Source organism: Crocodylus siamensis, chromosome 8 (genome assembly GCF_052110815.1).
Source record: "Crocodylus siamensis isolate JL-2025a chromosome 8, ASM5211081v1, whole genome shotgun sequence".
NCBI lineage: Eukaryota > Metazoa > Chordata > Crocodylia > Crocodylidae > Crocodylus > Crocodylus siamensis.
The window spans coordinates 25,002,515-25,029,022 of record NC_143402.1 but is presented as its reverse complement, the minus strand read 5'-3'; the positions used below and the strand labels follow the sequence as shown (position 1 = coordinate 25,029,022).

The window sequence follows — 26,508 nt, the reverse complement described above, 5'->3', positions numbered from 1 at the left end:
ATATTTCTGGACCTCTACCAGTACAGTGTCCTCTTTGGCCTTTCGACAGTCCCACTTCACTACAGTTCTCTTCGCTGCTGCCACATACCTCAGGAGTCATTGTCTAACCCTATCTGGATGACTGACTCGTGTGACCCTAAAAACCACAATGTAGCTCTTTTGTACTCTGGATCTGTCAGTTAGCACAAGTCCAGTCTGATTCCTGGGCAGAGCCTTGAATTCAAAGGAACCATAAGAAATGGCCCTACTTCCCCCAGGAATGGTTCCAGTCCTTACAAGAGCTAAACTTGATCTTAGCCCGCAAGAAGCTGGTTGAGAGCTGCACCATGATGACAGTAAAAACTGACTCTCAATTCTTGGTTCCATGACTACCAGTTTGGTTTGTTGGTTTTTTGGGATTTTTTTTGGAGGGGGTGGGGTTGACACTGCATGCCAGATTTCACCAGGGATAGCTGCAAACTGGAGATTCCTACATTTCTGGGCATCATGTATGAGAGACAACACCATAGTAATGTTTTATATTAGCAGGCAGGGTAGAGGGAGATCTGCCCCCATGTGAAGGAAAGAAATCCTGTGATCCTGGTACATCTTTGCATCATATACACTTGTCTTCAGTGAACCTTCCAGGTCTTTAGAATACCAAGCTAGACAGTCTCATCAGATCCGTCTGACTACACCATTAGTAGATCAGGGGCTTGGTTTTTCTGGCTCATCCTTGCTGACTTGTTTGCGTAGGATGTTAACAGGAAAAGCTAGTCCTTCTGCTGCAAGTAAAGCCTCTATACATTCTGCTTGTTTGGTGCTTTCCTTGTCTTCTGATCCAGAGGTCACCTGTATGGCTTCTTCCCTATACTTTTGATCCCACAGAATTAAGTGAGACAGAACTCAGTGTGAAGAATTCTGGTAATCCCCATATGATAGATAATTTTGACATAAGTACTCTCAGATACAGGATAGAGGGAGCTTGCTTCACCCAGACCTTCATGTACAGTCTGGGTGCTAGATGACTCTAAAGCAAGGGGCTCTCCCTGAGTAAGGAACATCATTATTCACAGCAAAAATGACTTCACTATATGTGAGCTATGGTTCTGAAGTTCAGCACTGAGGTCTTTGTGCCAGCCAGGCTACATGTTTATCATATTGTGGCTGAAAAGGACATACTAGTTTCTTTCATACAAGAAGTGCATAAGCAGGACACTGAGATCTCTGGCTTTCAGCTTTCTGATTTGACACTGAGTCAACACCACAGGTTTGTTTCCTGTGTTAAGTCTCAGGTGTCAGTCTTTAAGACAGCAGCTTCGTCTGATCTCAGAATAAAAATTTAGTGGAAGCATAAATCCTATGTAAGATATGGCCATTGTAAATGTCTATAAAGCTCTTCCAGTTCTTTTTTACAGGAGGATGCCCTATGTGATTGGGGTAGTTCTTATTTCTTCTTAGAGGGTATGGCTGTGCATGAATGGACATCTGTGTGGTTTATTACTGCTCTTTGACAGTAAAGAATCAGTTACTTTCCAATCTAGATGATAGGGTTCTTTTATAGACTTGGTATGGGATTCAAAGATTTCCATAGTTCTCATACACTGTGTCCTTGGGTTTTTCCCTGCACTTCGGTTCTCCATCAGAGAGTTGCCTCTGTTTTTTCCAGTCTAGACATCACTAATAGTTGGCTGAAATTTTCACAGAAGTCTTTAACAGACTTTGCAGCCAGTTCACCACCCTCCCCTTGTTTTAGGTTCTTGCATTCTGCAGTGCTATTGTTGGAGTTTCAATGTAAGCCACCCCTCAAGCCTGTCGGAACTTGGAATTCAGGTTGGGATAAAAAAAGTGAACATCTCCCTCAAGGATTTAAAACTGATTTAAAATAGGATTGTCAGTGACTGGAATTTCAGGCTGGACAGGGTACACCAGTGGAGGTCACATGAGATTCTGGAAGAGGTCAATTTCTTGCGCTCAAACCAGAAGCATTGGCAAACACTGAATGTTCTAATCTGGGGTGCTTGGCCTCTGGCTCCAGATCATCTGGCTCATGGGGTCTGAAAATTTGGCAGCGGGGAGGTGGTGGCACTCCTCTGCTGCTAAATTTTTGGACCCATGAAGTGCCCTGCAGCTGGATATCATGGCCCTCCTGCTTCCAGAGCCTGTTCCTGGCAGGCAGGGATGGCACAGGCCTCTGGGACCACACCTGAGTGTATGGGTCCTGGCAGAGCCAGTGCAGGACCTAATCTAGCCCATAGACCTTCCCTGCATTGCTCATCTGGCCCACAGGACCAGAAGATTGAGCACCATTGGTTGAACCAATAAATCATGTGTTTACCTGGATTTATTTTGAGACTGGAGATTTATAAAAGTAAATGATATGGATTGAGGCCCTGATTCAACCTGTCAAATTTTGTGAACTGAAAAAACCCATCAGGAGCCTTCCATCCTGAACATCTTGCTTCTGCTGGCCCATATTGCTTAAGCTAGCTTGTATTATGCCTTTCTTACAGCTGAAGTCTACATTTGTAGAAGGCAGCAAATGTAGTCACCATCCTCAAACATTAAACTGGGATTACCCTTGTAGCTATAACCAAATTTTGCTCTCTAAGCCATTTAAACTCGGTATGTGATTTCTGGAAGAATTAAACTCATAGCAGAAAACCTTTTACTGAATGAGTAAGTCAGCTCCTGCCTGTACTGTTTCATTGAAGATCCACTGTTATCTGCAGCAGATTACACTGAATCAGCTTTTGAAGCAAAGGAAGAATGTGGGGCAGTTTATTGCAGTTTGTAATCCGGTATAGTAACATGGTTTGGTATTGAAGCTCTGATAATTACTCACAGGTTCATCAGCTTATGCACTTCATAGAGGAGTTTCTACCCAACAGATTTTTTTGGGTCCTTCTCAACAGTTGCATGAACCACAAAGAATGGCATTCCTTAAGGCTCTGAACATGACACACTCTTTCAATTTCTGACTTGGATTTCTGACAATTGTTCAATTTCTGACAAGGAAGCCAAAGCTGATTTGTGGTGATGACTTCGTACTTTTTTGTGCAGGCAGGAATTTTGATGCAATAGAGATGACACTTGTCGGTGGCCCACAGTCTCAGAAAAAAATGTATAATCAGTGGTATCTTTGACTTAGTAGGCAGAAAATCAGTTTCCTCAGTGTTTCACTTGAATAGGCATCATTACGCATCACATCAACTTCTTTCATGCTACTCTGCTCCAACTGTACAGCTGTTTTTCTCTTTTGTCACTTACCTTGATAGGACACTAAAGCCCCTGACAGATGTTAAAATAATGGTGCAGTTGGGATCAGACAATTTTATGCCCCATCCCAAACATTAGATGTCCATTTGTGCCAGATATGTGATGTTTTGGGGTAGGCATAAAATTCCTCATATCTCAGTCGCATCACGGTAGAGCTGCCTCAGTCCTCATTCTGCAGGTTGGTCAGGAGGTGATCTATCCTGGACCTTGGAGCTGTACTTGATGCTTAGCAGAGTATCAGAATCTGGTACAGGCAGACCCAGGTCTCAGTTCAGCTTGGAGTTGCCCTTAGCTTGATCCCAGAGATCAGGCTGGGGGTAGCCCCAAGACCCAGGGTTGTCAGGGCTAATGTTAACAGTCAGTTTATCGTCAGGCCTGGCCCTGGGACAACCCTAGGCTCAGTTCAAGGACCAGGGCCAATGGTTGGCTGATTGACAGCCCCAGCCTCAGGCTTTGGGGTTTGAGAATCTCTCTAATCCAGGACATTTTAAAAATTGCATGCAACCCCAGCTGTCCACACAGTTTTTAGACATCCTGGGGCACCAGGGGCTCCTGGTAGTTTGGGTGCTTTGTTGAAAAGTGGAATTACTTTTCAACAAAGGTGCCAGAGGACTGGAAAAGGGCCCGTGTGGTCCCCATTTTCAAAAAAGGGAGGAAGCAGGACCCAGGAAATTACAGACCTGTTAGTCTTACCTCAGTCCTGGGAAAGCTCTTTGAGAAAATTATCCAGGTGCACATCTGCGAGGAGCAAGCAGGGGAGTGCATGCTTAGGGGCAACCAACATAGGTTCATTAGAGGCAGGTCCTGTCACAGCAACCTGGTGCCCTTCTATGACCAGGTCACAAAATCCTTGGACGCAGGTGTCGCAGTGCACGTAGTCTTTCTGGACTTTAGGAAGGCCTTCAACACTGTCTCTCACCCCATTCTCTTGAAAAAACTAGGAGACTGTGGCATCGACACCTACGCAGTCAAATGGGTCACTAGTTGGCTGGAGGGCCGCACCCAGAGAGTGGTGGTGGACGGGTCTTATTCGACCTGGGGGGATGTGGGCAGTGGGGTCCCCCAGGGCTTGGTCCTCGGGCCCGTACTGTTCAACATCTTCATCAGCGACTTGGATGAGGGGGTGAAAAGCACCTTGTTCAAATTCGCAGATGACATTAAGATGTGGGGAGAAGTGGGCATGCTAGAAGGGAGGAATAGGCTGCAGTTGGATCTGGACAGGTTACAGGATGAGAATAAGATGGGATTCAATACTGACAAGTGCAGGGTGCTGCATCTAGGGAGAAAGAACCAGCAGCACACCTACAAGCTGGGGAACTCCCTTCTCATCAGCACAGAGGCAGAAAAAGTTCTTGGAGTTGTTATAGATTCCAAGATTAACTTGGGCCGCCAATGTGGAGACAGTCAGGAAGGCTAACCACACCTTGTTATGTATCCACAAATGCATCATGAGCAGGTCCAAGGAGGTGATCTTCCTCCTCTATATGACACTGATCAGGCCGCAGCTGGAGTACTGCATCCAGTTCTGGGCGCCGCACTTCAGGAGGGATATGGACAGCATTGAGAGGGTTCAGAGGAGGGCCACTTGCATGATCAGGGGGCAGCAGGGCAGACCCTACAAGGAGAGGCTACAGGACCTGAATCTGTTCAGCCTGCACAAGAGAAGGCTGAGAGAGGAACTGGTGGTTGTCTATAAACTGGCCAAGGGGGACCAGCAGGCAGTGGGAGAGTCCCTGTTCCCCCGAGCGCTACTGGGAGTAACAAGGAATAATGGCCATAAGTTGACGGAGAGTAGGTTCAGGCTAGACATCAGGAGGCACTACTTCACAGTTAGGGCGGCTAGGATCCGGAACCAACTTCCAAGGGAAGTGGTGCTCACTCCTACCCTGGGGTCTTCAAAAGGAGGCTAGACAGCCACCTAGCTGGGGTTATTTGACTCCAGCATTCTTTTCTGCCCATGGGAGGGGGTTGGACTTGATATGCTCAGGTCCCTTCTGACACTACCAACTGTGAAACTACTTAAGGCCTCAACCAGTCCCTTGTTCCCTAAGTAGGGCTTTTTTCTTTCTTTTTTTTTTTTCCTTGCATTTCAGTTATGGAGATTAAAGCATTGGAATGTGCAGATTGTTTTAACTAGATAAAATTATGCTGCCAAAACTGGTTAAGTGAACAGTATAGGTTTTTATTTGTGCCCACATAGTACATTATTTTTCAGTGTTTCTTAGCTCACTTTTTGGTATTGTACAAGCTTGAAAACATATTAGAATTAGTGTTTTCCACTGTCAAATTACAAATTGGTGGGGGTAGGGGAGGGCAGATGTAGGTTCTAAATAAAATGTTAATACATCGATTTATATGGAGTTCAGTAGTTGTTCATGTCTAAGAACAAGTTCTGAAATAATCCTGTTCATAGATTTCATAGACACTAGGGCTGGAAGGGACCCCTGAGATCGGGTCCAGCCCCCTGCCCCAGCAGCAGGAAGTCAGCAGGGATCATAGGATCCCAGCATGATAAACATCCAAATGTCTCTTGAAAGCATTCCAAGTAGGTACTTGAACCACCTCCGGTGGCAGTCTATTCCAAACCTTGGGGACTCGGACAGTGAAGAAGTTCTTCCTTATGTCCAGCCTGAGACGGTCATGGAGAAGTTTGTGACCATTCAACCTTGTCATCCCTTGGGCTGCTCTGGTGAAGAGACATTCGCCCAGATCCTGGTGAGCACCCTTGATAAACTTGTAGGTGGCCACCAGATCACCCCTAAGCCTGCGCTTTTCCAGGCTGAAGAGTCCCATGACTCTCAGCCTCTCATCATAAGGTCTGTTTTCCTGACCTCTGATCACGTGCATGGCTCTCCTCTGCACTCTCTCAAGCTTCTCCACATCCTTTTTGAATTGTGGACCCCAAAACTGGGCGCAGTACTCCAGCTGCAGCCTCACCAAGGCCGAATACAGTGAGAGAATGATGTCCTGGGATTTGCTTGAGAAGCATTTGTGGGTGCAAGCCAGCTTTTTGCTTACTTTACTAGCCTCAGCGGCACATTGATGGCTCGTGGTCATCTTGTGGTCAGTCATGACCCCCAAGTCCCTTTCGTCTGTCGTGCTAACCAGTACAGCATTACTGGGTCTATAAGCATGCTGCAGGTTTTTCCTCCCAAGGTGGAGAACTTTGCATTTTTCAGTGTTAAACACCAGGTTCTCATCCGCCCATTTCCCAAACCTGTCAAGATCTGCCTGGATCACCCTTCTGTCCTCAGGTGTGGATGCTTTACGACAGAGTTTGGTGTCATTGTCGAACTTGGCCAGTCTGCTTCTGACACCAATGTCTACATCATTAATGAAGATGTTCCATAGTATAGACCCTAGGACAGAGACTTGAGGGACCCCCCTGGTCAGTGCACCACGACGATTGACTTCCGTCAACCACCACCCTCTGGGTCCTACCACGGAGCCAATTCCCCAGCCAGTGCATCGTGGTGAGGCCAAGGCCACTGTTAACCAATTTTGCTAAGAGGTGATCATGGGATACCAGATTGAAAGCTCTTTTAAAGTCAAGCTATATGACATTAATCTCTTCCCCCTTGTCCAGGTGATAGGTCACCTGGTCGTAAAAGGAAATGAGATTGGTCAAGCAAGTCCTACCTGCAGCAAACCTGTCTGGCTATTCCTCAGGATGTTGCCGTCAGCCAGTCTGTTAAGGATGGCATCTTTGATAATCTTTTCCAAGACCTTCCCCTGGATAGAGGTCAGGCTGATGGGCCTGTAGTTTGCTATATCCACTTTCCTCCCTTTCTTGAAGATAGGTACCATTATGGCCTTCTTCCAGTCCTCGGACACTTCGCCAGAGCACCAGAAGTTCTCAAAGATCCATGCCAGAGGCTGAGCTATGATGCTTGTCAGCTCCTTGAGTACCCTCGGGTGTAAACCGTCAGGGCTGGCTGACTTGAAGGTATCCAGCCTCTCAAGGCGTTCCTTCATGAGGTCAGCTTCGACGGAGGGTAAGGAATCTCCTTTACCCGGACCTCCCTGTCCCGTAGTGGGCAGGGGCGTCCCATGGGACTGGTGAAAAACTGTTGCAAAGTACCCATTTAGCAAGTTTGTTTTTTCCTGGACGTTGGTCATCAGTTGTCCCATCTGGTTTAGCAGGGCTCCGGTGCTTTTCCTCTGGCTCCTCATGTCTAAAAAAAGACTTTTTATTCTTGATATTTGTAGCCAGCTGGAGTTCCATCACAGCTTTGGCTTTTGTTGTAATAATTCCTGTTATTTTGCTTGGCAGAAGCCTGATGGATGACAGGAGGCTGGTTCTGCTGCCTGGGGTCAGCAGCAGCACCAATCTTCCCGGTGTTGGGTGCAGGCTGCGCCCAGCGCCGGTCCCAGGCAGCAGCAGCAGCTTCCTGTGATCTGGTGCAGCCTGTGCCAAGTACCAGGAAGACTGGTGCTGCTACTGGCCCCAGCTGGCAGCAAACAGCATGCTGTCATCCAGCACGCAGATCTAGGGGCCTGCACACCCAGGAGGGTGGGGGCTGTGCCAGAATCCTGGAGGTACAGCCCCCAGACCTGTGCTGGATGACAGGAGGCTGCTGAAGCCAAGTAAGCCCGGCTTCGAAACTTAAAACGTTTCAAAACTTTCAAAACATTTAGAGTGCCCTTGTTTCATTTCAAAGCTGTTTCAAAGGCTTTGTTTCATTTCAATTTTGCTGTTTCAAGCTCGAAACACATCAAAACAGCTTTGAAATGAAATATCCAGTGAAATTTTGCACAGCCCTACTTAGTATGTCCATCTGTCTACCTGTGATGCTATGTCACTCTAACAACATGCTATGGCAATGTACCATCTGTGGGCAAAAACCATGATGCTGCAGCTATGTCTCTGTAACAACACACTGCCTCATTATAGCACTTCACTATGGCAATGTAGTGCCTAAAAATGACCATGTGAACGGCACAGTATTGGCTGTAACTGTGCCATCTTTTAGTACTTCCAAAGGGAAGTACTAAGTGATGGTGCCGTAACAATAGCACCATAGTGGCGCAAGTAGGTGCGCCCTGTATGTCTTAAAATTCCTTAGTCTTAAAGGTAAAACAGTTGGGCAGGGTGACTAAGAATGCTAGTTGCGGATCAGGATAGCACTATAGAAGCAAAACAAAACATGCTTCCTGTGCCAAAGAACTTCCAGCCCAACTATAAACAAGCAATAACAGATGTGTTGAGGAATAAAGAAAAAGGCAACAAAACACAGTTTAATTTAATAGGAAGTGGTCTTCACACATCATAGAAAATTGGTTTTGGAAGGTACCTTGGGAGGTCATCTGGTCCAAACCCCTGCTCAGAGCTGGATCATCCCCAATTATGTCATCCCAGCCAAGGCTTTGTCTAGCTAGATCTTCAAAATCTTCAGGGAAGGACATTCCACAGCCTCTCTGGGTAACCTGTTCCAGTGCTTCACAGTGTTCACAGTCCTCCCTGTGACAGTTTTTCCCAATATCTAACCTAAACTTCCCTTGCTGCAACTTGACCATTGCTCCTTGTTCTGTCACCTTCCACCACTGAGAACAGTCTAGCTCCATCCCCTTTGGAATCCTGCTTCAGGTAGCTAAAGGCTGTTATTTCTCACTCTTCTCTTCTCCTAAATAAGCCCAATTCCCTCAGCCTCTTCTCAAAATTCACATGCCATGGCCCACTAACTATTTTCATTGCCCTCTGCAGGACTCTTTCCAATTTGTCCACATCCTTTCTGTAGTGAGGAGGCCAAAACTGAACACAGTACTCCAGATTTGGTTTCACCAATGCCAGATAGAGGGGAATAATCATTTCTCTTGATTGGCTGGCAACACTTCTACTAATGCAGCCCAGTATGCCATTAACCTTCTTGGCAACAAGGGCACACTGTTGGTTTATATTCAGCTTATTATCCACTGTAACCCTTGCTGGGGGTGCTCTCTGTCTCATCTTCCAGATCGTTCATGAAGATACTGAACAAAACTGGCCCCAAGACCAACCCATGGGGCACTCCACTTGATACTGGCAGCCAGCTAGAAATTGAGCTATTGATAGACTTTCTAAGCTAGCTTACTAAGCTAGACTTTCTGAGCCTGGTGATTCAACCAGTTTCCTATCCACCTTACAATTCATTCATCCAACTTGTAATTCCTGAGCTTCTTTGCCATAATATTGTGGGAAACTGTATTAAAAGCCTTGTTAAAGTCAAGGTATATCATGTCTGCTGATCTCCTGGTGTCCATATAGCTAGTCCTCTCATCATAGAAAGCAATCAGGTTGGTCAGGCATGGCTTGCCCTTGATGAATTCATGCTGACTGTTCCTAATCATCTTCTCCACCAAGTTCCTTGAGGACCTGTTCCATTTTTTTCCAGGGACTGAGGTGAGGCTGATTGGTCTGTAGCTCTCTAGATCCTCCTTTCCTTTCTTAAAGGTAAGCACTCTGTTTGCCCTTTTCCATTCACCTGGGACCTCTCCCAGTTGTCATGAGTTTTCAAAGATAATGGCCAGCAGCTCTGCTGTCCCATCAGCCTACTCCTTTAGCACCTTCAGGTGCTTCACATCCAGTCCCATGGACTTGGTACATGTCCAGCTTTACTCAATAGTTCCTCATTTGTTCTTTCGCCACTGTCAGCTCCTCAGCTCCTCCCCAGACTGTGCTGTCAAATGCCGTAGTCTGGGAGCTGACCTTGCCTGTGAAGACTGAGGTGAAAAAGGCATCGAGTACTTCAGCCTTTTCTGCATTGTCAGTCTCTAGGTTGCCTCCCCCATTCAGTAACGGACCCACACTTTTCCTGATCTTCCTCTTTTTACCCTTCTGGTTACTCTTCATGTCCCTTGCTAGCTGCAACTCCAGTTGTGCTCCAGTTGGTCTATCTGATTTCATCCCTGCATATTCAAGCAATACTCATACACTTCCCTAGTCATTTGTCCAAGTTTCCACTTCTTATAAGTAACCTTCCTTTCTGTGTTTTAGCTCACTGAAGAGTTCCCTGCTAAGCTAAGCCTAACACCTTTTAGTATTTGTTAGTATATCAGAAGCCTAACAACTAAGTATTTGGCAGCTATTATGGCAAATTAGACTTTGAAGGAGGCTAATGGGAAGAGAGCTCCTTGTAAGCATGAAAGCCATCATAAAATAAAGCACAGGTGCTATTTGAAAATTGATCAGATGGGAAATGAAGACTGTCATTGTAGGCTATTGGTGGGAGGTAGACCTTTGATTACTGAATGAGAGATGGGCAGAGGACAAGTGAAGGGCTGTGAAAGTGTGAAGACAAGTGATTTTATATTTGTGATAGAGAAGCTAGAGCCAGTGGAGCATGGGGTGATATGGTCCAAGTGATGGAGCAAATCAAGTTATCATTCCAGCAACATTATGGGTAGATATAAGAGGAGCAGGATATTCCACAATAATTGTGATGCAAGGTAGGGACATGGTTGAATATTTTAATTCTGAGGATTTAGAGGAAAGGCTTTAGCTTAGACATGTTGTGTGTAAAGAATCTCCAGTGTAAGATGGGAGACAGCCTATGGGCCTGAATAGCCAGCAGTATGATACTTCAGGAATTTGAGTGTATTTTTTCTCTCCTTTTTTCTATTAAGGAACCTCATTAATCACATTTTTCATCTATTTGTTCTATACAACAAATAATTATATTTTAATTTATTTTAAGCCCTCAGTTTAAAGCACTTCATTATTTTCTAAAATACTGATATTTAGTATATGGTTAAAGATCTTTCTCGCTACAGAGATTTTGCTTTTGTATTATTGAGACTGATCTATTTCTCTGTACTTTTGCAACACTGTTTTTACTGCATTGATCTCCTCATTTACACAGTTGTCACTAAGTGTGACTAACTTTTTTTCTCTAGATCTACAGCATGACACTTAGACTATCTGCCTTATTTGAAAATCACATGAAGAACATTATCGCTGAATACAAGTCTGCAATGCAGCATCAGAAGAGAAAGCGGCCACGATACCGAAAACGACTAAGAAGCAGTAGTAGTTCACCATCTAGCAGCAGAGCATCCAGGTAACTTATTGAAAGCAAGGTTCACTGTCTACAGATTTCAGAAGTCTTTATTTTACTGGGAAATAGACCTAACAAGTCAATAACATATATAGACCAATTTATACTGCAGTCTCTTGTGTAGGTGGAAAACCTTGAATTCAAATCCCACACTAGCACTTATTTTGTGTTTGTCTTCTGTTTTGCATTACTGTCAGGAGTGCTATACATTCAGAAGCACTATCTCTAGACAGAATGCAAAATCAACATATTTTCTGTCTGCATGTGATGGCTGTTGACCCTGGGTTGCAAATTCCCTTGATTTGAAACATGCAAATCAAGTCTTGTCATGATCAATATTTCCTTGTCACTTTTTATGTAATTAGGCTTCAGATTTTAAGATGCACCTAGATCCATAGACTTGAAGGTAACAAGGGGCCATTAGATCATCTGACGTTTTATATAATGGAGGCTGTGGGCTTTCATCTAGTTAGCTGTTTGTCTAGCCCAATAACTTGAGTATGTGACTAAAGCAAATTTTTCAGAAACTCTTCACCGTTATGTTGTCTACGGTTGACTGAGTGCAGTGGATGATCTTCTTGTCTGAATAATCAGTGTGGTGTCAGCACTTGTAATGCTCACTGCAAGCAATACCTTCAGTTTAAAGTTGGATGAAACCATGTTAAGTAGCAAAGCAAATTGAATATCCCTTTTAAGAAGCACTAAGATAAAACTTGTTCTTGAAAAGTTGTATTCCTTTGAGTTCAATCATGTTTTTACTTTACTTTGCTACTACAATTTGATAGAGAATCAAGACTACCTGTGTTGCAGATTTAAATCTCACTCCTACCACTGTAAATTAGGACAATCATTGTTAAAAAAAAAAAAAAAATTTTTTTTGGTTAACAATTTTAACTCTGTGTGGATGTTTCATGTGTTCAGCCCTAAAGGGAAGCAGAAACAAATGAAGATGCAGCCTAAAACCAACCAGAATACCTCACTGCCTTTGACTAGGACTAGTTCATCAGTTTCATCTCATGGTAAGTGTAATAATAATAATAATTTTTTTAAAAGTCAACATATGGCAGCACCCAAGGAAAAGCACAAGTGCCTCCTTGTAATTGCCAAGTGATGAAAAGACTGAGACACTTAGTGTGTACATGTGAAGGGAGACTGCTCTGGCACTCTGCAACTACAGTGTGTTGGAGTAGACTCGATTTTAATCAAGTCTGCTAGAGCATGCTAATTAGTGCACTACATTCAGCCTCTGCATCTTGTGCATCACTGTCCCCTTGCTTCAGAATGGTGGCAGGGGCGCTTAAAGCTCGTTCAAGCTGTAGTTAGTTTCTCTGCCACCATTTTGAAGCACGGAGTACTGATACATGAGACACTGTGGATGCTTTTATTAGAGCAGTTCTTAGAGCCACTCTTATTAAAGCCCCTCTCCACCCCCAGATCATATGTAAAAATGCCCTTAGTGCTGAGCTTAAACAAAAACCTTGTATGTATCTGTCTCAGGCTTGAATCTGACTGCTGTTCAGTCACATACATGAGGTTTACATAGATTAGGCACAAACTAAAGATGTGGACACACACAACAATCAAATTGTTCCCAAATATCAGTGTTTGGGAACAGGCCCACAATTTAGGGAAGTGTTGTAGCTCTGACACCAGGGGTAGGAGTGAGCACCCAGCCCAGCAGGCCTCAGACTGGACAAGTGGAGTGAAGGGAGTGCTTGCACCCATGTTTTGCAAGTCCCAGCAGGTGGGTGATTTTGCAAGTCCCAGCAGGTGGGTGACCTTGTCACTTTCCCTTGTTTCCTAAGCATAAGTTCAGTAAGCTTCAGTAGTCTGCAAAAGACCAGTTTGCAGTGTGCTTGCCTGACTTGGATAGGGGAAGGGCAAAGTGCTTGGGCCCTATGTATTTTGGCGTCAAGGTGTTGGGGTGTATGATGAGGGGCCATAGTTGAGTATTGACTGAGATCAGAGCTGGTTGTTAGAAAAATAGGTTTTATTGAACAAGCCGTGCAAGGCTGCTCAGTGATCAAAAGTAATAACAAAGGGTGCTTGTACACGTGACAAGGATTTAGTGCCCTAAATTGAAACCATGGGTTTTTAATTGTGACGATTTAAAAACCCACTGTTTCAGTTTAGGGGCTTCCATGTTCCAGTGAGGGGCCCAATCCTTTTTTTTTTTTCTTTTCACAGAGCTTGCCCACGTCTCTTGCAGCCAGGGGCTGAGCTGCTGGTAGGCTGATGGCCTTTGAGTTGCAGGGGGCCCCAGTCATTCCTTCCATGGAGTGGCACCCCCTGAGGCTGCCCAGGTAAGCTGCTAGCCCATGGGTGCAGCCTCCAAGCTGGGGCAGCACTTGCACACTAGCAGCCTACCTGGTTAGCCCCAAAGAGTGGCACCACTGTGAAGGGAAGGACCAGGGTCCCCTGCAGCTCAGGGCCCACAGGCAGCTTACTCCCAGGCCACGGCAGAGGCAGGCAAACTCTGGGTTAAAAATGGGATTAGGCCCCTCACTGCTTTTTTTCATTTCAGCACAGTCTGCCCATGCAAGCTGACGCAGCACAGGGAGCCAACTTGGGGAAGAGTTGGATCTGACAGGTGCTGCCTGCAAGCTAGGGCAACCACCTGTGCAGCTAGCACCCTGCCTGGGTAGCTCTGGGGGGTGCCACAGCTGCGGAGGGAAGGACCAGGCCCCCTACCACTCAGGAAGTGTGTGGTGAGGGGCCCAATCCTTCTCCCTCTCCCTCCCCCCACAGAGCCTGCCCACCTCTCCTGGAGCTAGGGGGTGAGCTGTTGGTGGGCCCTGAGCTGCAAGGGGCCCCAGTCCTTCCCTCCACAGTGGTGATGCGCCTCTTAGGGCCTCCCAGTTGCATTATAGTTTCATAGTTTGTAGGGTCAGAAGGGTCCTGAGCAGATCATCAAGTCCAACCCCCTGCCATGGCAGGAAAGAGTACTGGGGTCAAACGACCCCAGCAAGGTGATTGTCTAGCCTGGTTTTAAAGACCCCCAGGGTAGGAGCCAGCACCACTTCGCTTGGAAGTTGGTTCCAGATCCTAGCTGTCCTGACAGTGAAGTAGCGCGTCCTGATGTCTAATCTGAATCTACCCTCTGCCAGCTTGTGAATGATATTTCTAGTCACCTCTGGTAGCACTTGGGGGAACAAGGACTCCCCCAGTGCCTGCTGGTCCCCTCTGACTAGCTTGTAACAGGCCACTAGATCCCCCCTCAACCTTCTCTTGTGGCGGCTGAACAGGTTCAGGGCTCTGAGCCTCTCCCCATAGGGCCTGCCCTGCTGCCCCCTGATCATGCGAGTGGCCTCCTCTGGACCCTCTCCATGTTGTCCACAACCCTCTTGAAGTGCGGCGCCCAGAACTGGACGCAGTACTCCAGCTGCGGCCTGACCAGTGTCGCATAGAGGGGGAGGATCACTTCCTTGCACCTGCTTGAGATGCATCTGTGGATGCATGACAAGGTGTGGTTGGCCTTCCTGACTGCCTCCCCACACTGCTGGCCCATGTTCACCTTGGAGTCAATGATGACTCCAAGATCCTTTTCCGCCTCTGTGCTGACAAGAGGGGAGTTCCCTAACCTGTAGGTATGGTGCTGGTTCTTCCTCCCCAAGTGCGTCAGCTTGAACGTGTCGTTGTTGAATCCCATCCTATTCTCATCCGCCCACCCCTGTAACCTGTCTAGGTCTGATTGCAGCCTATTCCTCCCTTCTAGCATGCCCACATCCCCCCACATCTTAGTGTCATCAGCAAATTTGAACAGGGTGCTTTTTACTCCCTCGTCCAAGTCACTGATGAAGATGTTGAACAGTGCGGGCCCGAGGACCAAGCCCTGCGGGACCCCACTGCCCACATCCCTCCAAGTCGAAAATGACCCATCCACCACTACTCTTTGGGTGCGGCCCTCCAGCCAGTTAGCAACCCATTTGGTTGTGTAGGTGTCTACACCACAGTCCCTCAGTTTTTTAATGAGGACGGGGTGAGAGACAGTGTTGAAGTGTTGATAATGTGCAGGTGCTCTCCCAGCTTAGAGGCAGTACCCGGCCAGATCCGACTGTTCACCCTAGCCTGAGCTGGGCCAGCACCTGCTCACTAGCAGCCCATGCAGGGGGTGCCACCGATGCAGAAGAAAGAACCAAGGCCCACTGCAGCTCAGGGCTGCTTAGCCCACTGGCAGCTTGCCCCCTGGCCATGGGAGACGCAGGCCGGCTCTGCACTTGTACAGCATGACGCAATTAAACCACAAAATGACCAATTTTTTGTCACGTGTACAAGCACCCAAAAGGAAAATGAAGGAGCAGTAGAGTTCTGGCTACATACCAGAGCGGCCAGTTTTAGCAGTGTTGGGAGGGAGGGGGTGCAGAGGAGCCAAGGCAGCATGGGATGCCTGGAAGAGTGACAACACCCCTGTCACAGAAGGCTTGGTGTCTGCACAGAACACTGAACTGGTTCCCAGTGAATCAGTTTAATATAATATATATTAAACATTTTCCATGTTCACTTTTGAACTGTTCCAAGCGTATTTAAACCAATTTAACAGGTGTGTATTTCTGTCCACTTAAGGCTCCTATACACATGTGCGGAGCCTGGTCCAACGCACTGGAAATCCAGCGCATTGCCAAGTCTGCTGGAGCACAGAAATAGACGCACTCGAACAGCCTTGTGCATCACGTGGGTCAGTGTCACTGTGCATCTCTGTGCTGAAAAAATGACAGCAGTGTGCTTTGAAATAAAACACATTCGATGACCTTTAGTCCAAAGTGCCCCCACCACCATTTTTTTCAGCACAGGGATGCATGGCGACACTGATGCACAGGTGCTTTTAATTAGCGTGACTCACTAATTAAAGCACCTGGCCCCATGTCCCGCTGCACATTTAAAAACGCCCTTAGGGTTTACCATTCTAAGTGTTATATGTGTCCATGCCGTAAGGGTCCCTAAGTTCCTAGGAAGTTACTTGTGGAGCTTTCAGAGCAAAATAGATTTGTTCAGTCTCTTGTGTTAACAAAGCCTAGGATGGAGCTTCTTTGTACATCTGAAATCTTCTTGTTAGCACTGTCCTGGCACTACCACTCTGGCAAGAGAGATGAGGGAGATTGCTTTTTGCTGTTGCTATTGGTTTGTAATGTTGTGCTTTTAAGTTTCAGATACTATGGAGGAACCTCTGGGTCCAGCTGTTGGCGAGAGAGAAGGCCAGCCCTCTTCCTCTGGCTCAAATGCACAGAACCGAAGTGGAAACAATGTTGATCCAGGGAAAAACAGGCCTGTCAGGAGTAAATCCACACCAGTTAAGCAAGGTGATAAAAATCCTAAGACAAAAATATTATTTTCTTTTCTTTGGATGTTTTGTTTTCTTAAAAGAAAAGGTTCTTGTATCTCAGCTGTAAGTGTGATCTTTCTGTCTAGATGCAGTATTAAACTTCTGTCCCTGAAATGTGGCAAAGTGAAATAAGCTTGTTCTTACATTCATGAAAACTGTAGTTTAAATTATAGGATAAATATGCTCCAAAGATTCATGACTCTCTTTAAAGTTTTGCCTGATGGAAAGAGTTTAACTCTCAGAGAAATGTGGGGGAACAATAGCATTTCCAAAAGGATGCTAAAAAATAGCAGATGTTTTACTCAACATTTTGAAACTGAATGGAAATTTCTTAAAAAATATTTTTAAAGTTGCTATTTGTGAGAGACAAAATTAAGTGGATGTAGCAAGGAACATAAATACACTGGACAAATCATGTGTATTGTTAAGTAATATTTCACAAGAGCCAGGCTCTTCACTGGGGTAAGGGTGGACTAGTATACATCTGGCGAAACTGTGACCGTTTTATTACAGGGACAGATACCTGTGTTTATCATATGACTGTTTTGTAAACAGAAGGATGTTTTTTGTTGTCTAGTAGGTCTTCTCTTCCAGAGGATGAATGTTGGTTTTTAACTCTTGCAAACAATGCATTGTTAACTGTGAAAAGAAAAGGATTTTTAGTCCTAAATGAGCACCCACATAACTTTAGTCCCTAGCAATCTTTTTATTTCAATTGGACTATCCACTTGTGTGCTTAAAATTGTGTGTGCTGTAGCATTAAGAACAGATGTTTGAGAGCTGATGACATAAACTGTATAGGACAGAGATGCAGTTTAATTGAAAATATTTTTGAAGTTTGTAAAAGAGATATATATATATTCTTGATCATTTCCCTTTCTGACTTGACTCTATTACTATAGTGTTTAACAGTTCATCTGGTTATTTGTGTTAATTTAGATCTCTCCTCTGATGGACCACTTACAAATGGTGATGGCAGAGAGCCTCGGGTAGGAGTTAAGAGAAAATTAATAAGTGCGTCGGAAGAGGATGAGCATCTAGAGGAGGAGGAAGCAGACAAGAAGAGAGAATTGAAAGAAAAATCTGGTTTATCTTCATCAGGAAGTGGGGAGTCGGAATCCAGTTCAAGTTCTGAAAGTAGATGCGGCTCTGACTCAGACTCTGAATCAACATCTAGGACAGATCAGGATTATATTGATGGAGACCATGACTATAGCAAAGTTGTACAAACTAAACCCAAAAGAAAAATGAAGAGAAAAATTGCCAATGGGAAAAGAAATTGGCAGGGCAGAGGAACAGGAAGGAGAGGTAGATGGGGCAGATGGGGTAGATGGAGCAGAGGGGGAAGAGGTGGGAGAGGAGGAAGAGGCTGTGGCAGAGGAAGAGGAGGAGGCAGGGGAGGACGAAGAGGCCGAGGAGGTAGAGGAGCCTCCCGAGGAGCTGCCAGAGCCAAACGTGCACGAATTGCTGATGATGAATTTGAAAATCTGTTTGGAGGACAATTTGGTGAAAATCTGTTTGGAGGGCGATTCAGTAGACCACCCCGAATTAAAACAAGGAACGAGGGCAGGAGAACTGTATTATATAACGACGATTCTGACAATGACAATTTTGCGCACACCGAGGATCCTCTGAACCTTGGTACTTCCAGGTCAGGTAGGGTGAGGAAAATGACAGAAAAAGCCAGGGTCAGCCATCTTATGGGATGGAATTATTAACAGATGAAAACTTTGGAACAATTTTAAAAGAACTTCAATGGCCTTCTACTGCAGGGATTTTATCAGAACATCTACCAAGCAAGTTGTGGGGGGACTCCACTCACTTATCACAGTGGTGCTTTTCCATTATGTCAGTATGCATTTGTTTTAAGACTTCAGATCGCCACACTTCATTGGTCAAAATAAGCCTTATTCATTAGGCCTTAAATTACAGAATTTCTTCCCCACACTACAACTCCATTGCATTAAAGGAGCTTCCAGCTTCTCAATAACAGCATGACATTTTGAATTATGATTATGAAATCTCTCCCTTGTTTTGTTTTTGTATTATAGATATAGCACCTTCTTACAGAGTTTTTATATGGTTTCTGCCATAAATCCTTATACACAGTAATAATTATAACTTTTGCACAATACACCAATCCTAAAGGCAGCTATAAAATGTTTACAGTTTCTATATTGTAAGAAGGATCTGGATTATTTTAAACTTCCCAGGCCAAACTTTCATGAATTGTGCTGAACTGAAGTATGCTTATACTACAGTTATAGGGGTCCTGATCTGGTCTTTATTGGTTCTTCATTCATGTAAAAAGTGAGAAAGGGTTGGTGCCTTGTAAATATGTAGCAAACCTTTGATGTGGTGTGTCCTCATGTGTGCATTAACTTTATTAAAAAGAGAATACTTGAGAAGTATCTAGACAAAAGGTGCCAAATGCAAAAGTTACTTGCATCTATTTTCTTTTTGTCCTCTCATATTTTTATAGCATTAATAGAGATTGTGCAGCTAAGGGGTAACTTCAGCGTTTGAAAGGTTTCTCCTCTTCAAAGCATTACGTGATTTTTAATAGTAGCTCAGCTACCTCTATTCACAACTACTGGAAATCTAAAAGAAAATAGATGCTATTATGCAGTACTTATTTGAAGAAGAGGTAAGAGGGAGTATAGCAGGGATGGAATTGCTTATTAATGTTGGAAGTAACCAGTTTTTCATGATACTGAAACAAACATTAATAATTTTCAAAGTTTTCACAATTCTCAGAAGCTTGGAGTAGTTGGTCATTTCATCTGTAAAGATAGCCCAACAGTCTCCCTCACAGTTTCTGCTACTGTTTATTCAATGCAAATCTGTGTTTCATTTCAGTATAATCTTTGACAGTTTTAAGAAGTATAAACTGAGCTATGGTGTGTCTGCTGGTTGCTCTTATTTTGTATCATTAGTGATAAGTTTTCATTCTTATTGTTGAAGCGGATTCTTGTATCTCAAGCTTCCAGAAAATAATTCATGTTTGCACTGTATTCTTACCTTTCATTATACTGAAAAATAATAATTTAAAGATGGAGGTTGTGGTGGTAGAAATAATGTAGTATCACAATACAGTATGATGTTATGAGGGATATTTTGAGTTTATATGATCACTTTGTAGTCTGGCTCCTTAGAGTCTGGCAGAAAGATATGCGGGGCTTTCTAACTTTGTTCTAAATTATACTTAACTGGCCTCTGACTTGAGCGGCATAGAGATAGCCAATGAAGAAAGAGGAAACTGGAAAATCAAAATAAATTATGGGTTAGAATTTTAAAGTGAGGTTTCTTGACCCAGTGACTCTAATTTGTTCTTCAATGCACAGAGTCTGTCACTTGGTCAAGAATTCTGGAAAAATTCTGGGCGGGGGAGGATGAAGCCTAATATATTCTCACACACCAATGAATTTTGTTTTAACCTTCTTTCTATACTGTAATATACATTATCTGGCTCATCTCTTTCCAATATTTCTAGTTGGTTGCAAGATAACTCCAAAAAATACTGAGGGGTCAGAACTTGGATGAGAGAGAATATTTTAAATAGTTCATGGCATGAATCTAAACTTATCATACAGTAAAAATTCCTCAAACTTTTTTTATTAATCAATTACTGTTCTGTATAAACTAAAAACTATTTCTGGTCATGATTTCAAATTCTCCAGTTTAACAAAGAAATGGATACCTAAGCTCTCCAAGCTCTGTAATGGGCTTTAGAGTACAAATGTCTGTCCAGTCTGCCCGTGTATTTAGAAGAAATCTTCTTTTCTAGAGTTATTGCTCTTCCTACCTATGGTGACCACGAAACAAATGAATATATCAGTTCATAGAAATGATCATACACCTTTTACATTAGTTCTGTTCAACTAATACAAATGCTATGATTCCTATTCTAAAGCCTGAAATCTTGAAATGCAGAAGAAATGCTGTTTATACATTTCTGCCTGGCTGAAGCTCCATTTATTAATTTATTGGGGGGGGGGGAGAGTTAAAATAATGGATTCCTGCGAAAACATGCTTTTCTAAGTAAATGTATTTTAGCAGCAATTAGATTAAAGTTAAATATGTTCTTAAATGTATCTTTTCTATGTAATGAAGTACTGTGAAGATACCAGTAAAGCAGCACTTTGCTGTGGTGTAAGTATTACTCTCCATTTGTGTTACATGATTAAGAGCTAGACAGCAGGGTGTGCTAGAACAACAGAGCTATTGCTTATTGTACAGAATCTGCTGGGGGTTTTTGTGCATGCAAAACCTTTTTATAAGCATGAAAGAATTACTTGTTTTTTAAAATGTTATTTTACTTGGTTTTGTATCTGGATTCTTTTTCCACTTTAGACATTGATTTCTCATATAGCCTCATTCTGTGGATGCTTTATAATTTTGTCATAAGTTAAATGCTTTATCTCAACTGTTGATGTTCAACTAGAAGCTGCTTAAAGCTGCGTAAAACTTGATTACAGCCTGCAAGGTGCAGCAGAAGCAGTGATACAAGAAAATCCTTGCACCAGTGGTTGCAAAATAGATTCTTCAGATCCTGATCCCAAACCTCTGTGCCCAGGTTGTGTCTCACGAAGTCATCAGGGTTCCAGGTTGGCACAGAGCTCTGCCTGAATAAAGTTTACTGCAGGACAAGAATCAGAGACTTTATTCCAGCTTGTTTTAACAGATACCTTTTATTTGAGCCTGCTCTTTATCGCATGTCTCTGAGGGTGTTTTGATTATATATTTAAGAATCCACAGTTAATGAGATCACTGATCAAACTATAGATCCTCTGTCGAGATGAGATAATTTTCAACTAGGAGTGCTTCAAAGCTTTCTCCATATGTGACAATGAATGTGTGCAGAAATTTTAAGTAGTGCCAGTGGCCCGAGGGCATCCTGATCCCAACATTAGGAAACCCGTCTGCAGTAGAACCACCAGTTTGCAATCATCTTACTGCAGGTGTTGAATAGTTCTGTTAAGTCCCATCACACCCTTGCTCTTTCACAACGGAGGGGGCACACTGAAATCTTGCACTGTCTCTTGAATTCTTAAGTTTTTGACCTCATATCTCCTGGTCCAGTGATGAATCTGTCACTAGCTCATCAGTTCAGCCCATGCTTTTCCTCTTGTGTTGTGTGCATCTGTTCTATCCCCTTCTGTTCTGTGTGTCTGTTTCATTCAACTTCTTTTCTTTTTCTGTCCCTTCTTTGTTTCGATACCCCCTCACCAGGATCTTGCCTGACTTACTGTTCTTACACATCCTAGTCTCCCCTCATTGTGTCAACAAGGAACAGCTGAAAGACTCATGGTATCCTGATTCATTTCATTCCATTGTTCTGCCTGGACCATTAGGAAAGCAATAGGTTCTTTCGCAGCCTTTTGTTTCTCTGGAATAAATCGCCCATAAAATCAAATCAGACATTCTTATTTGCCACATTTTTCTCTGAACTGCCCAAACATGAATTGATTTTAAAATGGTACAGCTCCTGTGCTTCCTTTTCAGTGTCTGAGCTGATGAGATTAACATACAATTTTACATGTATTTTGGAGTATCAGTTACCACTTAGCATCATGGGCTATAACCAGCATGACCCACACAGGCTTAAGTTCAGTTTGAGCTTTTTGAATATGTAATAACATCCTTTATGGTACAAACGCATTGAGATGTGCTGAAAATACCTGGATAACATTACTGGACCATCAATTTAAAAGATGTTTTCTCCATTGCTTGCAGTGTGTGTATGTGTGTGTGCATGTATTTTTGTATACATGTATATATGCTGTAAAAAGGGAGAACTTTGATTTTCACAAGGACTTTCTATTCTAAGCAATTCACACTCCTCTACTCAGGATCTCACTGCATCCATCAGTGACAGTATACTGTTTAAATGTCTAGGTCATTTACATCAGTATGAAGAGGATTCATGGCTTTTTATTACCTGACACCATATTTGCAGAGTGAGAGATGTACTAAAGATTCCCAGTGAAGTATTCATCTTCTGTCCCAACGTCACATCTTTCCTAGCATCATCCTTGTCACCACCTGTACTCTTAATAAAACCACTTCAAAGTGCAGCAATATCCTGGATGACTGTCTCTACTCAATATATCTTCAGTCTTCAGGGCCGAATCTCACAAAGATTTAGGTAAAACTGAAGCCAGTGGGACCTCTTGTGAATTAAATGACACTAGTCTGTGTAGACACGAGCCCTGAAATAGCAATGGTCTTGCAAGGAAAAGGTGAATTGTATTAATAGAATTGTGTGAGGAAACTAGTTCATCCCTTGGGGTATTTATATCTGGCTCAAATCTCCCGTAAGTTTCTCACTTTAAAACTTTCTCACTTCACATATTGAAAAGCAAACAAAATGGAAAAGAACATTGAAAATTATCTGAAATTCTGAAAAGCAAGCCATTTAGGAACGTTTATTTGTAAGGATTACCATATTTATAATACAAAAAATATGAGTTTTAAAAAGGAAACCCACTTTCCGTGTCTGCTTTTCAGTTGCTTAATTTTTTTTCCTCTTGCATACTTTAGCAATCGTTCTCCCTTAGAGTTCACAAATTAGACCTAACTGCTTCTGCTGCACATGTATATGAAGACTGTAGAGTTTATAAGGTACTGAAAAGAACTGACATAGTGAGATATGGTAAATAAAATATTCAAGTAATTAAAACTTAGAGCCAACTAAAATGTATGACATTTGACAAACGTGTCTCGGAGCTTAGCTACTGACCACTAACCATGAGAAATCTTGGTAAACACTTGAAAATGCAGCTCCTAGGTGCCTGTAGAATGCTTCTGACATTCCAAGTCTTGCAGAATCAAAACAAGGAAATACATTTAAATAGCCAAGTTCTGAGGCTAATTCAAGAATAATAATTTATCCTTAACCTGTGCAGTGGGTGGACAGATAGGGAAAACAAAATATTTGTTGGTTAAAGATGTGTCTACCTTAAGTTGGAGTGTCGTGTTATCATTGGTCTGCATCACTAATGTAATGGTTTTTAAATGTATTTTTGTGCGTTCTACATTTGTTGATTTTTTTTTTTTTTTAATTGTCATGGGAATTTTCTATAAAATGCAAATCACTTACCTGATATACTGAATGAGCAGTTAACAAACTAAGGATAAACCTGTATTTAGTATTATAGGGGGCTGTCATGTTCTTACAAGTCTGTATTATAGAAAATTACTGCGCATGTGCGATAGATAATTTTCCAATATTAGTATATCAGATGTTTACACATTTTTAAAAAAACTCCTTTATGTACAGTCAGTAACAGCCTGCAAAATCTAGTCTAAAGCAAGTGTTTTTTTAGTAATAGAAACGCAAAGACCTGTTGGAAGCTTGTATATGTTTAATATGTCATGTTTCAACCCACAGCAAACATACAACTGTGCTATGAATCCCTGAAAAATTAGATTTCCAGTGGAATTGCTGTCACAGCCTTAACTATAGTATTATAAAAATGGTGCTTAAATACATTTATGTGCATGGATGTGGGTACCTCATATCTGATAAGAATTTAAGTGAGAATTTGAAGTGAAACTAAGCATTTTGGATGCTGAAATTGCAAATACACTAATGCTTCTGTTAAGATTATACAACCATATTTGTGAATTTATCATAAAATATGTAAACTTACAGACAAATAGAAACCATTTCCTGGTTTGTTTTTTAAAAACTGGAAAATAATGCGTACTCTCTTGGTTCCTGTGTGCATTAAACATTTGCAAACAAAAGGTAGGGCAAGATGGGATTGCCTGGAATGTTTTAGAGAATGAGGGTTTGATTGTTTGAATGCAAGGAAAGTTGATGTTTTTGTGTTGGTATGGTGTGGCCATTCATTGTGGTTTTCCAGTTTTCTTTGAGAGACAAAAAAAAAAAAAAAAAGCTCCACTTCTGTTTTTAAAAATACTTCCTCAGTGAGTGGTGGTCATCCAGTGTTCATGTATCTAAGGCTGGGGGAGGGGGAGGGTTCTTATGTGTATTTTCACTAGGAATATATAATCTAAGCTATTCATTTCTTTATGTCAAAATCATTACAGCAGATTTCATTTAGAAATAACAGTTTTTACAGTTGATGAGCTTGGAACAACAAAACTAGTGCTATTTAGGCTCTCTTTTTCTGTGTTCTTGTCAGTTTCAAATAGTCCAAAAATGCACAAAACTGATTTGAACGGATACGTCTAGTTTCTGTATTGATTTTTCAGGTGATATTTATGCCCATATCTTCACATCTGCTATCTCAGGTCCCTTTAAATTAATACTTCAGGGATTTTTAATGCCACTTGATGGCAGACCAAATGTAATATTTATATGCAATGAGCTGTTAGTTTTTGTATTGTAAAAATGTAAATTTGTAAAGATTTTTTTCTAGAGTTTTTTTGAAGTCACTTATGTAATTTAGGATGTTTCATTTTCCAGCTGTGGGATTGTCTTAATAAAAGAGATTAAACTCTTTCTTTGATTTTTGCATTCCTTATTAAACAGTTTAGACATTGTAAAGACAAAAAGCTAATTATGAGCTTTAACCAAACTTACAAAAAAATCTTTTGATTTAACTCTGGATAATCCACATTGAAGGTACAGAAGACTTTCTTTCTTTTTAGCAATCTGCTCTAGAAATTGTTGGAAAACCAGTTTATTGGTCAATAAAAAGAAAGCTGCCTCATTCCCCATTGTAAGATCTCCAGGCCATAGAGGGAAACCAGTGTAAGGGACAGGAGAGTCCACCTGTGTTCACTGAATTTACTAGTTGATACTGGTGGAGCAGGTTACTTGACTGACAAGGAATAGAGTGCCAGGGAGTTCTGAATACCCTAAACAGGACTTTTTGCCCCTAGCTTCATGGCACTCCTACAGATGTTTCCCACTGTGATGGACCTTGCTCTAAGCTGTGTGTGGATCATTATTATCTTAACCAGTCATTCTTCAGTGTTTGAGAATGGAGACCAATGCTGAGGAGCTGGTTCCTGCAGTACACTTGCAGATTGGTTGTCAGGTCAGCAGAAGAGGAGGCACCCTCATCCATGCTTTCCCATCCTAGCCACACCATTAGGGGCACTTCTGCTCACAGGAAAAGGCAATAATCTATCCTTTTATTGAAAAGATCATTTTAAAAGGGTTCATTTTGGGGTCAAATCTGTATGAGGCTAACTCAAATAGTTGGGTGATGTTTTGAGAGGAGATGAGCAAGGTTTCTTCCAGATCTTCAAGAGTTGGATATGGATCTGCATTACAGACTTTACCCTCCTTCCCCACTTGTGAGAACTACTTAAGCCTTGAGAGTAGGTATAGTCCTTGCACCTTTTCACAAGGGGCCAAAGATCCTAGGTAGCCCATGAAGCTATAGGATAATTAAGATGCCCCAGGGAGCAATGTAGCTAACATGACAGCCAGGAATGGAAAGAGGTGACTAGCTGTGTTAATCTGCAATCAGGCAGAAGGTAGGGTAGACTACTTTATAGACTAATTACATCAGAGATGTGTAAGCTTTTGTAAGCAGCAGCTTACTTTAGCAAATGCTTACAAAATGACTGCAATAAGTAGAGCTAAATAGGAAGCAGTGATTAGAATACAAAGGATAGTAGGGAAAGGAGCTTATCTACAGCTTCCCAGCCTCAAATGCCATCTTTCCAGCAACATACTACCTAACTTCTATTCTTACCGAGGCGCCAAGCCTTGCTGTAGAGCCAGATGCCAGCTGTGTCCCTCATCAACACAGACCACATAATTGCTGGACAAAATGTGTATTATAACATCCAAGGTTCATTCACCTGTTTTACCTACATCATGTATGCTGTCACCTGCTTACAATGCCCCTCTGCTGTCTACATTGGACAGACCCCAATGTAAAAGAATGAACGAACACTGATCTGATATAA

General features: G+C 42.8%; 1 protein-coding gene across 2 annotated transcripts in view; it reads left to right on the top strand.

Moving 5' to 3' along the window:
• Positions 1–25,084, top strand: part of BRWD3 (bromodomain and WD repeat domain containing 3) — a 103,585-nt gene extending 78,501 nt beyond the window's left edge. For both annotated transcript variants that reach the window (XM_090059690.1, XM_090059689.1), the window contains exons 37-40: positions 11,131–11,294; positions 12,213–12,310; positions 16,433–16,588; positions 17,551–25,084. In XM_090059690.1, coding sequence (XP_089915816.1) covers positions 11,131–11,294; positions 12,213–12,310; positions 16,433–16,588; positions 17,551–18,329 — 1,197 coding nt within the window. In that variant the 3' untranslated portion in view covers positions 18,330–25,084. The remainder of the gene's footprint in view (positions 1–11,130; positions 11,295–12,212; positions 12,311–16,432; positions 16,589–17,550) is intronic.
• Positions 25,085–26,508: the final 1,424 nt, after the last annotated feature.